At 65.6% G+C, this 13876-nt stretch overlaps 2 protein-coding genes across 2 annotated transcripts; one reads left to right on the forward strand and one right to left on the reverse strand.

The window, feature by feature from the left end:
* Positions 1-361: 361 nt before the first annotated feature.
* On the reverse strand, positions 362-9868 carry MAP3K11 (mitogen-activated protein kinase kinase kinase 11). The gene is made up of 10 exons (XM_064737123.1): positions 8271-9868; positions 7314-7494; positions 5939-6087; positions 5056-5225; positions 3489-3720; positions 2822-2935; positions 2666-2732; positions 2498-2574; positions 1216-1998; positions 362-865 (listed from the first exon to the last, which is right to left on the reverse strand). The coding sequence occupies exons 1-10, from the start codon at positions 9091-9093 to the stop codon at positions 738-740; spliced, it is 2724 nt and encodes a 907-aa protein (XP_064593193.1). The 5' UTR covers positions 9094-9868; the 3' UTR covers positions 362-737.
* Positions 9869-10429: 561 nt separating this feature from the next.
* On the forward strand, positions 10430-13308 carry LOC135460346 (pecanex-like protein 3). The gene is made up of 5 exons (XM_064737153.1): positions 10430-10887; positions 12032-12231; positions 12641-12725; positions 12817-12859; positions 12949-13308. The coding sequence occupies exons 1-5, from the start codon at positions 10732-10734 to the stop codon at positions 13161-13163; spliced, it is 699 nt and encodes a 232-aa protein (XP_064593223.1). The 5' UTR covers positions 10430-10731; the 3' UTR covers positions 13164-13308.
* Positions 13309-13876: the final 568 nt, after the last annotated feature.

Here is a 13876-nt window from a genome sequence, read left to right on the forward strand (position 1 = left end):
CCACCCATGGGGGGGGGGGGGTGCGGTCCGCTGGAACAACTGAGACCCCCTCCTCCCAAAAGGGAAACGGAGACCCCCCAAAACTACTGGGGCAAGATGGAGCCCCCCAAACCCCCGAATCTCCCCAAAACCACAACACTGGGGTGGGGGGAGATGGGACCCCCAAACTGGGACCCCCCCAAAGTAGAAAGGACCCCCCCAAAAAGCGCTGGGACCCCCAGGATGAGGATGGGGGCAAACGGGAGGCCCCCCCAACGCCCAGAGTGCCCCTCCAAGGGGGGGGTGGGACCCCCAAACACAGCGACCCCTCCCCATTTTGGGCCCCCCCAGGTCAGGACGAGGCGCCCGCGGCAGTTTTGGGGTCTCGGGAGTTTTTATTTGGTCACGGGCGCCCCCCGAAGCTCCCGGGACCCCCGTCCAGTGTCGGGACCGCCCGGGGGCGGGGCTTCAGCGCGCCCACCAATCAGGGCGGAGCTTCCTGGTTTGCCCCAGGAGGGGGGCGTGGTTTCCTGCCGTAAGGCCCCGCCCAGGAGGGGCGGGGCTTTTTTGTAATGCCCTTTGCATGGACCAATGGCGCGCCAGCGTGGGCGGGGCTTCCGCCTCGCAGCTGTCAATCACAGCACGGTGGGGCGTGGCCTGCGACGCGGGAGGGGCTTGCTGCTGTCAATCCGTCCTTCGCGGCCGCTCATTGGTCGCCGGAGGGTGGCTGGGGCGGGTCCAAAGCGCTGCGGGCGCTCTCATTGGTCGGTGAAGGGATCTCGGGGGCGGGGCTCGGCGGGGGGCGGGGCCTTGCGAGGCCCCGCGGACACGAAGCTCCAGGGATCGATGCGGGGGCGGAGCGGGGAGGGGCGGGGCCGGGCGGGGCCTGTGGGGAAGGGCGGGGCTTGGGGGGACGAAGCGATCGCCCCCCATCCCCAAAACTGCTCCACGACCCCCCAAAACTGCCCCAGGACCCCCCGTTAGTGCCCCCACTGCCCCCTGAACCCCATCAGGACCCCAAAACTGCCCTGCAACCCCCAAAATTGCCCTGAGAACCCCCAGAACACCTCATCAGTGCCTCCACTGCCCCCTGAAACCCCCAGAACCCCAGAACTGCCCCAGGATCCCCCCAAACTGCCCTCTGACCCCCCAGAACATCCCATCAGTGCCCCCATTACCCTCTGAAACCCCCCAGAACCCCAAAACTGCCCCAGAACCCCCCCCAGTCCCACTTACCCCACTCGGGGGTCCCGGCTGGGCTCAGCTCGCGGGGTCTCCGAGCCCCCCGGGGTGACGGCTGCAGCCCCAGCTCGGGGGTCCCGGGGGTCCGGGCACGACGTGGCTCAGGGGTCCCGGGGGTTCCGGGGGTCCGGGCACGGCCCAGCTCGGGGGTCCCGGGGGTCCCGGGGGTCCTGGCTCCTCCCCCTTGCTCAGGGGTCCAGGACCAATTCAGCTCCAGGGTCTTGGGGGTCCGGGCTGGCCTCAGCTCGGGGGTCCCGGGGGTCTTGGGGGTCCCGGGGGTCCGGATTCCGCTGGGATCGGGGGACCCGGGTGTCCGGGCTCGCCCCTGCTCGGGGGTCCCGGGGGTCCGGACCCTGCTGGGATTGGGGGATCCGGGGGTCCCGGGGGTCTGGACCCCACTCAGCTCGGGGGTCCCAGGGCTCCGGGCTTGACTCGGCTCGGGGGTCCTGGGGGTCCCGCTGGGCTCGGGGGTCCCGGGGGTCCTTGCTCGGCTCGGCTCGGGGGTCCCGGGGGTCCCGGGGCTCCAGGCCCGCCCGGTCTCGGGGGTCCCGGGTGACTCGGGGGACCCCAGGTTTCGCTCCCAGCGTCGCGGGGAGAGGCGCAGCAGCCCCGGCGAGGGCGGGGGGCTTCGGGGGGATTCGGGGGGCGCCAGCTCCCGGCCCAGCCCCAGCGAGGCCAGCAGGGCCGAGCCCTTGAGCAGCGCCCGCCGCAGCAGCCGGGGGGTCCCGCCCCGAGACCCCCGACCCTCCTCGGCCTCCGGGGGGGGCCCGGCCTCGCCTGCGGGACACGGCGGGGTCAGCGTGGGGAGGGGGCTGCGGGGGGTGGAAGGGTGATCGGGGGGGTCCCGGGTGTGGGGAGGGGTCCCAGGTGTTTGGGGAGGGGTCCCAGATATCCATAGGGGGTGTTCCAGGTGTTTAGGGGGGGTTCCCAGGTGTTTGGGGAGGGGTCCCAGGTGTCCATAGAGGATGTTCCAGGTGTTCAGAGGGGTCCCAGATGTTTGGGGAGGGGTCCCAGGTGTTTGGGGAGGGGTCTCAAGTGTATTGGGGGGTGGTCCCAGGTGCGATGGGGGGGTTCCCAGGTGTTTGGGGGGGGTCCCAGGTGCAACGGGGGGGTTCCCAGGTGTTTGGGGAGGGGTCCCAAGTGTTGAGAAGGGGTCCCAGGTGTTGGGGAAGGATCCTCAGGGGGGTGTCCCAGGTGTTGGGGAGGGGTCCAAAATATTGGGGAAGGGTCCTCAGGGGTGCACCCCCCCCCCTCAGCCCCAAGCCCCCAGACCCACCATTGGGGGAGGCGTCCCCCGGGCTCAGCTCCTCCGTGTCCAGGTACCAGGTGGTCTCATCGGGGCGCAGGCGGCGCCTGGGGGGGACACCCGAAGGTCCGGGGGGGGGTCCCGGTGTGCAAAGACCCCTCCCCAAATTCCCAAAATGGTGGGGGTGGGGACACTCACCTGCCATTGAGGGCACTGCCCCGACCCCCACGGCCCCGCGGTGGCTCCTCCTCTTCCTCGGGCTCCACTGGGGACACAAAGTGGGGGACACGGGGTCAGGGGGGGTCACCGGGGGGTCATGTCACCGCCCCGCCCCCCGGGGATGACGTCACTCACGCTGGATGGCGCGCAGGCGCGGGAAGGGCGGGGATTCCCCCGGGCCATCCTGGGGGTCGTGGCTCCGGGGGTCTCCCCCAGGGGATGCCTGGACGGTCAGGCGGTGCTTGAAATCTGGGGAGGGGGCCAAGGTCAGGAGAGCCCCAAAAATCCCCCCAGAAAAACCCCCCAAAAAGCACCCACACATCCTCCAGCACCCCAAAATCCCCAGAGCCCCAAAGCCCACTGGCTCCTTCAGGATCCCCAAATCCCCGGGACCCCCAACACCTCCCAAAGCTCCCCAAAGACCCCTGGCTTCTTGAGGACCCCCAAATCCCCTGGAGCCCCAAAGCTCCCAACAACTTCTGCTCCCCCCAAGACCTCCCCAAGTCCCTCAGGAGCCCCAAATTCTCTGGGCCCTCAAATCCCCCTGATTCCCTCAAGACCCCCAGATCCCCTGGACCACCAAAGCTCCCAACATCCCCCAAAGCTCCCCAAGCCCCCCAAATCCCTCAGGACCCCCAAAGCCCCCTGGCTCCCTCAAGACCCCTAAATTCCCTGCACCCCCAAATCCCCCAAGACCCCTCAGAACCCTCCAAACCCTCAATCCCCCCCTTCTCCCCCAAAACCCCAACACGCCCTAAAGCCCCCAACACCCTCCGAATCCCCCAGCCCCATTTTCCCCCACCCTGCGGCATCCCGATGAGATCCGCCGGTTTCCGTGGCCTCCTGAAGGGGGGTCTGCGTCTCTTGGGGGCCGGGGGGGGCCGGGGGGGCCCCCTGAGCATGAGGCTGAGCTCCCGCTCCAGCACCTCGAGCTCCCGGCGCGCCACGGCGGCCTCGCGCTGCCGCAGCGCCTCGGCCTGGGAGCGCTGGGCCCGCGACGCCCTGGCCACGGCCTCCTCCCGGCTGCGCAGCTCCTGGGGCGGCGGGGACAGTGGGGGCACGGTGGGTGATGGGACAATGGGGACAATGGGACAGTAGGGCGATGGGGTGATGGGGTGATCAGACAATGGGGACAGTGGGACAATGGGGACAGTTGGGACAGTGGGGACAATGGGGTGATGGGGACAACGGGTGGTGGGGGCGATGGGACAGTGGGGACAGTCGGGTGATGGGGCAATGGGGACAGTAGGATAAGGGGACAATGGGGCGATGGGGACAATGGGGACAATGAGGACAATGGGACAATGGGGACAGCAGGACAATGGGGTGATGGGGGTGATCAGGACAATGGGGACAGTGGGGACAGTGGGGTGATGGGGGTGATCAGGACAATGGGGACAGTGGGGATAATAGGGACAATGGGGACAGTGGGGGTGATGGGGGTGATCAGGACAATGGGGACAGTGGGGACAATGGGGAGAATGGGGTGATGGAGACAATGGGGACAATGGGAGTGATGGGGACAATGGGGACAATGGGGACAATGGGGACAATGGGGTGATGGGGACAATGGGGACAATGGGGACAGTGGGGACAATGGGGTGATGGGGACAATGAGGACAGTGGGGATAATGGGGTGATGGGGACAGTGGGGATAATAGGGACAATGGGGACAATGGGGACAATGGGGACAATGGGGTGATGGGGGTGATCAGGACAATGGGGGCGATGAGGACAATGGGGAGAATGGGGTGATGGAGACAATGGGGACAATGGGGTGATGGGGACAATAGAGACAGTGGGGTGATGGGAGTGATGGGGACAATGGGGACAGTAGGACAATGGGACAATGGGGTGATGGAGACAATGGGACAATGGGTGATGGGGACAGTGTGGACAGTGGGAGTGATGGGGTGATCGGACAATGGGTCATGGGACAAGGGAACAATGGGGTCATGGGGACAATGGGGTGATGGGGACAGTGGGGTGACAGCAGAGTCAATGGGGAGGAGTTTGGGGGTCCCACAGGGGAGTTGGGGGGGGGGGGCCTGGGCTGGTGAAGGGGTCCAAGGGGGTCTGGGGGTGTCCCTGGACGGGTGCTAAGGGCTGGGGGATCCAGGTGTTGGGGAGGGGTCCCAGGTGTTAATGGGTACAGCTCTAGGTGTTTGGGGAGGGGTCCCAAGTGTTTGGAGGGGTCCCAGGTGCTCAGAGGAGGTGCCCCAGGAATTAGGGGAGGGGTCCCAGGAGTTTTGGGGGTGTCCCAGGTTCTCAGGGGGATACCCCAGGAATTAGGGGAGGGGTCCCAGGAGTTTTGGGGATGTCCCAGGTTCTCAGGGGGATACCCCAGGAATTTGGGGAGGGGTCCCCACCTTCTCGCGGGCCCGCAGCTCGTCGAAGAGCCCCTGGATCTCGCGGCGCCACGACTCCTGCAGCGAGTGGAAGGACTCGGGGGGCCCCAGCCCCCCCGGCTCCAGCCCCCCCAGGCGCCGCAGGATGGTCCCGAAGCCCGGCCGCCGGTGGGGGTCCTGCTCCCAGCAGGCTGGGGAGGGGAATTGGGGGGCTTGGGGGGGGCTCCCGAGGGACCCCCACAGCCCACAGGTACCCCCCACAACCCCTCACCACCACAGGGATCCGAGCAACCCCAAACTCCCGAGTACCCCAATATCCACAAACCCCCAACCTCTCTGATTGCCTACGACCCCCAAGCCCCCCCATACCTGCCATGAGCTTGGGGGTGCTCCTGAGGGACCTCCACACCCCACAGGGACCCCCACAACCCCTCACCACCACAGGGATCCGAGCAACCCCAAACTCCCGAGTACCCCAATATCCACAAACCCCCAACCTCTCTGATTCCCCACGACCCCCCCAAAACCCCCCAAGCCCCCCAATACCTGCCATGAGCTTGGGGGGGCTCCTGAGGGACCCCCACAGCCCACAGCGACCCCACAGGTACCCCCCATAACCCCTCAGCAACCCCAACTTCCTGCGGACCCCAATATCCACAAACCCCCAACCTCTCTGATTCCCCACGACCCCCCAAATCCCCCCAAGCCCCCCAATATCTGCCATGAGCTTGGGGGGGCTCCTGAGGGACCCCCACACCCCACAGGGACCCCCCATAACCCCTCAGCACCCCCAAACTCCTGCAGACCCCAATATCCACAAACCCCCAACCCCTCTGATTCCCCACGACCCCCCAAATCCCCCCAGGACCCCCCAGCCCCCCCAAACCCCCCAAGACCCCCGTACCTGCCATGAGCTGGGCGAAGGGCGGGGGGCAGGTGGACGGGATGGGCAGGGTCAGTTTGTTCACGGCCACCCCATAAGCCACGGCCAGGCCGTCAATGCCCCGGTACGGCACCTCCCCGGTCAGCAGCTCCCACAGCAGCACCCCATAACTTTGGGGGGGACAAAAATGGGGTCAGAGCCCCCAAAACCACCCCACAACTCTGCAGGTGACCCCCATAAACCACCCAAAGCTGCAGCTCTCAAATGGGCACCCCAAATCCTCCATGGGCATCCCCAAAGCTCCTCGGTCAGCAGCTCCCACAGCAGCACCCCATAACTTTGGGGGGGACAAAAATGGGGTCAGACCCCCCAAAACCACCCCACAACTCTCCCATAAACCAACCAAAGCTGCAGCTATGTGACCCCACAAATGGGGCACCCCAAATCCTCTATGGGCACCCCCAAAGCCACCACAGCACCCTAAACCTGCCAGGGATACCCTAAAGTTACCTGTGGGGTCTCTATGGGGTCCCTGTGGGGTTTCTATGGGGTTCCTATAGGGCAGGGTCTCTATGGGGTCTCTATGAGGTCCCTATGGGGGGTTCCAATGGGGCAGGGTACCTATGGGGTCCCTATGGGGTTTCTATGGGGTCCCTGTTGGAGTCTTTATGGGGTCCCTATGGGGCAGGGTCTCTGTGGGATCACTATGGGGTCCCTACAAGGTCCTTGTGGGGCAGGGTCCCTGTGGGGTCTCTATGGGGTCCCTATGAGGATTCTATGGGGGTCCCTGTGGGGTCTCTGTGAGGTCCCTATGGGGTTTCTATGGGGTTCCTATAGGGCAGGGTCTCTATGGGGTCTCTATGAGGTCCCTATGGGGGGTTCCTATGGGGCAGGGTACCTATGGGGTCCCTATGGGGTTTCTATGGGGGTCCCTATGGGGCAGGGTACATATGGGAAACCCCTATGGGGTTTCTATGAGATCCCTATGGAATCTCTATGGTGTCCTTTACGGGGCACCCCAAAATCCACCCCAAACCCCGATTTCCGCCCCCCAGGACCCCCAGGACCCCTGCCCACCTCCAGACGTCGCTGCCCTTGGAGAAGGTGGATGCCCGGATCACCTCGGGGGCCCCCATAAACCACCCACACCCGCAGCTCTGTGACCCCACAAATGGGGGGGGACCCCAAAATCCACCCTGATTTTCACTCCCCACGCCCCCCCCAGGACCCTGCCCACCTCCACACATCGCTGCCCTTGGAGAAGGCGGATGCCCGGATCACCTCGGGGGCCCCCATAAACCACCCACACCCGCAGCTCTGTGACCCCACAAATGGGGGCACCCCAAAATCCACCCTGATTTTCGCCCCCCCACGCCCCCCCAGGACCCCTGCCCACCTCCAGACGTCGCTGCCCTTGGAGAAGGTGGATGCCCGGATCACCTCGGGCGCCATCCAGGCGTAGGTGCCCGCCGCGCTCATCTTGGTGGTTCGCTGCCACTCGCGGGCCAGCCCGAAGTCGGTGATTTTCAGCGTCTTCCCGCTCACGTCGTCCCCAACCACGGGCTGGGCCAGCAGAACTGGGGGGGGCACGGGGTCAGGGGCACCCCCAAAGTGAGACCACCCCACATTTGGGGTGTCCTTCCCACCCTGGGGACAGCGGGGTTTGGGATCCCCTGTTCTGATGGGGACAGGGGGGAGCCCCACTCTGGGGATGTTGGGGACACCAATAGTTGGGATTCTTCACGTTGGGGACCCCAAAATCTGGGATTCCTCATTCTTGAGACCCCAATACCTGGGATTCCTCACTCTGGGGACACAGAGGACCCCAATATTTGGGATTCCTCACCCTGGGGACCCCAATATCTGGGATCCCCCACTCTTTAGGACCCCAATATCTGGGCTCTCCCACCCTGGGGACCCCAATATCTGGGATTCCTCACCTTGGGGACCCCAATGTCAGGATTTCTCACCATGGGGACCCCAATATCTGGGATCCCCCATCCTTAAAGGCCCCAATATCTGGGATTCCTCACTCTAGAGACCCCAATATCAGTGCACCCCCACCCTGGGGACCCCAATATCTGATTTCTCACCCTGCTGATCCCAGTATCTGGAATTTCTCACCCTGTGGACCCCAATATCTGTGATCCCCCACCCTTAAAGACCCCAATATCTGGGATTCCTCACTCTAGAGACTCCAATATCAGTGAACCCCCACCCTGGGGACCCCAATATCTGGGATTTCTCACCATGGGGACCCCAATATCAGTGATCCCCCCACCTTGAGGACCCTGATAACCGCCCCCCCACCCTGCTACCCCCACCCTCCACCACCCCCTCCCCAAATCCTCACCATTGCTGGACTTGAGGTCGCGGTGGATGAGCGGCACGGGGGTCCCGGAGTGCAGGTACCGCATCCCCCGCGCCACCTGGCGAGCCCAGTCCAGCAGGACGGCGGGGGGGACCCTGCGCCCGGCCAGGGCCCTGGAGAGCGGCCCCCCCGCGGCAAACTCCATCACCAGGCACAGGTGCGGCGGCTCCAGGCACACGGCCCGCAGCGCCACCACGTTGGGGTGCCGCAGGCGGGCGTAGAGCCGCGCCTCCCGCCGCAGGCTGGCCGCGCCCGCCGCGCCCGCGTCGCCCCTCGCCGCCTTCACCGCCACTACCTGGCCCCGCCAGGTGCCCCGGAACACGCGGCCGAAACCGCCGGCACCGATCACCTCCTCCAGCCGCAGCTCCCCGAAAGCCGCCCGGGCCGGTTCGCAACCGCCCGGTGGCGACGGGGAACGGGAACCGGGCGGGGAGGGAGGGGATGGGGAACGGGAGCCGGACGGGGATGGGGAACGGGAGCCGGACGGGGATGGGGAAGGGGAGCGGGAGCCCCGAGGGGAGAGGGGAAAAGGGGAGCGGGACCCCTCCGGGAATGGGGAAAATGGGGAACGGGACCCCTCTCCAAGTGATGGGGAAGGGGAACGAGACCCCCGAGGGGAGAGGGGAAAAGGGGATTGGGACCCCCCCATTGGGGAGGGGGGAAAAGGGGATTGGGACCCCCCCATTGGGGAGGGGGGAAAAGGGGAGCGCTGTGGGAAAAGGGGGGACAGGGAAAGGGGAGGGGAGGGGGAATGAGACCCCGCCGGGGGGGATGAGGAGGGGGGCGATGACCGACCCCACTCCATGGGGTGCGACCCCCCCCCCAGCCCCGGCTCGCTGGGGGGGGCTTGGGGGGTCCTGTAGAGGGGTTTAAGGGGTCCTGAAGCTGCCTGAGGGGCTTAGGGAGCCTCTGTGGGTGTCCTGGGGGGTCCTTTGGGTGCCCAGGGGGGTCCTATGGGTGCAAGCGGGTCCCCATGGGCTCCCTTTTTATGTCCTGGGGGGGTCACCTGAGCCCTGCAGGTGCTGCCTGTGGGGTCTGACAGCTCTGGGGGTCCCAATGCAGCCCCCCAGGGGGGGGTTATGGGGTCCAGGGGGTCCCGATGGCTCCTGGGGGGTCCCCACACCTCACGTGGTCCCTTATGGATCCTATAGGTGCCCTATAGGTCCCTTCAAATGGGAGGGGTCCTGGGGGTCCCGGTGGTTCCTGGGGTCCCTATAGATCCCAGGGGTCCCTATGGATCCCTGGGGGTCCCTGAGGGTCCTTTGGGGTCCCTATGGACTCTTGGGGGTCCCGGGGGTCCCTATGGATCCCTGAGGGTCCCTATAGATCCCGGGGGTCGCGGGGTGTCCCTATGGATCCCAGTGGTCCCAATAGATCCCGGTGGTCCCTATAGATCCCGGGGGTCCCTGAGGTTCCCTACAGATCCCGGGGGTCCCGGTGGTCCCTGGGGGTCCCAATGGATCCCCTGGGAGTCCCTACAGATCCCGGGGCTCCCCGCGTTCCCGGTGACTCCTCACACTCCCCGCCGCTCCCGGGTGATCTCCCCGATCCCGGTAGCTCCAAAGGGTCCCCACAACCCCCCCGGGGGATCCCTACGCCCCCTCCCCACCCACCCCAACCCCCCCACAGCCCCCCCCGTCTCCTCCCTCCCCGTGCCCCGTCCCCTCCTCCCCGTCCCGTCCCCCGGGGCCCCCCGCGCCCCGTCCCGTCCCCGCCTGGTCCCGCCGGAGCCCCCGCCGCCCGGCCCGGCGGGGGGGGGAGGAGGAAGCGGCGTCCGGCGGCGTCCCCGGGGGGGGGCAGGGGGCGGCCCGGCCGCTCGGCGCTCCCGGGGGTCCGGCGGATCCCCGCGCTGGCTGAGGCGGCCCCGGGAAGGCGGAGCCGGGACATTGTCACCGGGACAAAGGAAAAGGAACCAGCGCCGGACGGGGCGGGCCGGGGGCACCGGACGCCGTGGGTGGGGGGGGGGGAAGGACCGGACGAGAGAGGCCGGAGCGGGGAGGGGGGAGCGGAGCTGAGCCCGGGACCCCCGTACAGCGCTGGGGGAGGCGCTGCTGCCCCCGGTGGGCTCACGGGACACCCGGAGGGGCGGGTCTGGATGCGGATACCGGGGTGGGGAGGGGTCCCGGTGTGGGGAGGGGTCCCGTGTGCGCCCCCCGCCCTCCCCTGTGGTTCCCCCCACCAAGGCCGGGGTGCGGCTCCGCCCGCCGCCGCTGGGGGGCGCCCTCCGCGCTCCGGGGCACGGCGGGACTTGGCCACGCCCAGACCCGGAAAGGGGCGTGGCTTATCCGCCGAACGGGCGGGGAGTGCCAAAAGGGCGTGCCCAACGCTAGGGGGCGTGGTTTATCCCTATGACGTCATTACCGCGCGCAACCGGAAGCGGCGCCGGGACCCTGAGGAGGGTTCGGGGATCCCGGGGAAGGCCCGGGGGGGTCCCGGCGCCGCCATGGCGGGCGAGGCGGTGCTGCAGGTGCTCCGGCAGGGCGTGTGGGCCTCGCTGACCGGCGGCTGCTTCCTGGAGCCGCAGCTCGGAGCGTTCGCCAACTGCGTGCGGCTCTACGTGTGGCTGTTCCTGCTGGGGCTGCCGCTGGGGCTGTACTCGGTGAGAACGGGGGGAACCGGGGGGGCTGGGGGGGTTCGGGGGGCTCTGAGGGGTGGGGGAGGAGGTGAGGGGGAGTTCTGTGGAGATGGGGGGGTTTGGGGTCTTTAGGGGGACTTTAGAGGGGTCTTTAAGGGCATTTAGGGGGTCTTTATGGGGGTCTTTGTGGGGAGTTATAGGCGGGTATTTAGAGGGTCTTTGGGGGTCTTTAGAAGGATCTTTAAGGGTCTTTAGGAGGACTTTAGAGGAGATTTTTGGGGGCTCATTAGGGGGGTCTTTAGAGGATGTTTATGGGTCTTTAGGGGGGTTTTTAGGGAGATTTTTGGGGTCTATAGGGGAGTCTTTAGGGGTCTTTGGAGGGGATTTTAGGAGGGCTCTTGGGGGCCTTTGAGGGCTCTTTAGGGGAATCTTTAGGAGTTCTTTGAGGGCCTTTAGGGGGACTTTAGAGGGGTCTTTAGAGGGAATTTAGGGGGATTTTTAGGGAAGAATTTAGGAGGCCTTTTAGGGTCTTTAAAGGGGTCTTTAGAGAATGTTTATGGGGACTTTAGGGAGTCTGTATAGGGGACTTTAGAGGGGCTTTAGGGATCTTTATGGGTGTCTTTTGGGATGTCTTTAGAGGGGACTTTAAGAGGGGTCTTCAGACGGATTTTTGGGGAGAATTTAGAGGGATCTTTACGGGGATCTTTAGAGAAGTCTAGGAGTTCTTTGGGGGTCTTTTGGGGGACTTTAAGGGTCTTTATGGGTGTCTTTAGGGATGTCTTTAGAGGGCTCTTTGGTGGTCTTTAGGGGGACCTTTGGCGTCCTTTGGGGTCTCTTTGGGGGCTCTTTAGAGGGGTCTTTAGGGGGACTTTAGAGGGGATTTCAGGGGGCGATAATGGATGTCTCTAGGGCATTAAGGGGGCCTCTTGAAGGGCTCTTTGGGGGGTCTTTAGGGGGACTTTAGAGGATGATTATGAGGGGTCCTTATGGGGCTCTTGGGGATGTCTTTATGGGGGTCTTTAGAGGGTCTTTATGGGGTTCTTTGAGGGCTCTATGGAAGCTCTTTGGGAGGGGTCTTTAGAGGGTGTTTATGGGGGTCTTGGGGCCTCTTTGGGGGTCTTTATGTCTGTTATTTTGTGCTGCTGACCCCCCTGTGCCCCCTGCTCAGGCGCTGCCCCCGTCCCGGGCCGTGCCCGCCCTGTACTGTGCCCTGGTGGCCGCGTTCTTCGGGGCCGTCAAGGCCGTCACCTTCCGCCTGCACGCCCGCCTCGACCGGGACCGGGACCGGGACCGGGGAGACCCCCGGGGGGACCCCGAGGGGGGGGCGGCGGCGCTGCTGCCCCCCCGGGAGCGGGACGGGAGCCCCCCGTGAGTCTGAGGGGTTCGGGGGGGGGTCCCCTGCCCTTTTTTGGGGGGTTCTGGGAGGGGTTTGGAGGGATCACTTTGTGTCCCCCGCAGCCCCCAGGGACCCCCGGGTTAATCTGAGGAGATGGGGGTCCCCCCTTCTGTTTTTGGGAAGGGGTTAGGGGGTGGTGATGGGGTTGGGGAGGGGTCTCTGGGGATATTTTAGAGAGTTTGAGGAGGGGTCTGGGGGGTATTTGAGGGGTTTGAGGAGGGGCCTAAAGGTATTTGGGAGTCACCTCATGTGTCCCCCCCCCCAATCTTTCCCCCTCACAGCCCCCCGGGTGGGTCTGGAGGTATTTTGGGGATTTGGGGAGGGGGTCTGGGGGTATTTTGAGGTTTAGGGGTCACCTCATGTTGTACCCCCCCCTCGCAGCCCCCCCGGGGGGGCTCTGGAGCTCTCGGTGCTGCGGTGGCCGAGCGCGACCCCCCCCCAACTCTGCGGCTTCAACCAACTCTCGGTGAGTGGGGGGGGGGGGGGGCACAGAGCCCCCTCCCCAAAACACAGACCCCCCCCCCCTCAATCACCCACCTGGTGTCACCTGTCCCCAGGAGCTGCTGCCACACCTGGACACGGCCACCACCGGGGCTGGGGGTGAGCGACACCGGGACCCCCCCCAGGGTCTGGGACCCCCTCCCCAAACTTCAGGACCCCCCCAAACCCCCTCTATGTCCCCCCCCCAGAGCTCCAGGGCATCCTCACGGCCGCCGACCGCGACTGGCTCCGCTCGGGGGAGGGGTCCCAAGGGGGGGTCCCCAATAATGGGGCTGGGGGCGATGCCAGGACCCCCCCCCCGAGCCCCCTCCCCACTCCTCCTCAAGGGGTGGGGGTCCCGCCTGGCAGCCCCCCCTCCTCATTGCCCCCCCTCCCTGGGGACCCCCCCAGGACCCCCCCTTGATTAGAGGGGGTTCCAAGGCAGGTGAGACCCCCACCCCCTATGGTGGGATTTGAGTGGGGGCCCCCAAAATGGGGGGTGGGGGGTCCAGCCCCATAATGGGGGGCACTGGGATATTTTGGGGGGGGGGGGCGTCCTGGGGCTTTTTGGGGGGTCCAGCCCCATAATGGGGGGGGAGGGGCTCATTGGGATATTTTGGGGGGGGTCCAACCCTATAATGGGGGGGCACTGGCGCATATAGGGGGGTCACTGGGGCATTTTGGGGGTCGTCCAGTCCCATAATGGGGGGGTCCAGCCCCATAATGAGGGGGCTGCTCCCCCATAATTGAGGGGGACTGGGCTTGGGGGGGGGGTCCCTGGAACTGGGGGAGGGGGCTCCTGGGGGATTTTGGGATGGGGTTTTGTCGTCCCGCCCCCCCTTCCCCTCAAAGTGACATTTTGGGGATTCCCCACCTCTTTTTCGTCCGTTTTTTTGGGCCGAGTTCTGGCGTCGATAAGAGAGCAATCAATTAATTAATTAATTAATAAAGTTCCTAACGGTCCTAACCTTTTTTTTTTTCCATTTTTTTTTTTTTTATTTTTTTTGTTATTCCCGCCACTCTCAGATCTCGTGGGTGGGGGGGGGGACGGGACACAAACACCTGACCCTAAAATGGGGAGGGGGCTGCAAGGGATCTATGGGGGGGGGTGCATGTGAGGGATTCTTTGAGCCCCCC

The sequence above is a fragment of the Zonotrichia leucophrys genome, unplaced genomic scaffold (genome assembly GCF_028769735.1).
Source record: "Zonotrichia leucophrys gambelii isolate GWCS_2022_RI unplaced genomic scaffold, RI_Zleu_2.0 Scaffold_34_1600103, whole genome shotgun sequence".
NCBI lineage: Eukaryota > Metazoa > Chordata > Aves > Passeriformes > Passerellidae > Zonotrichia > Zonotrichia leucophrys.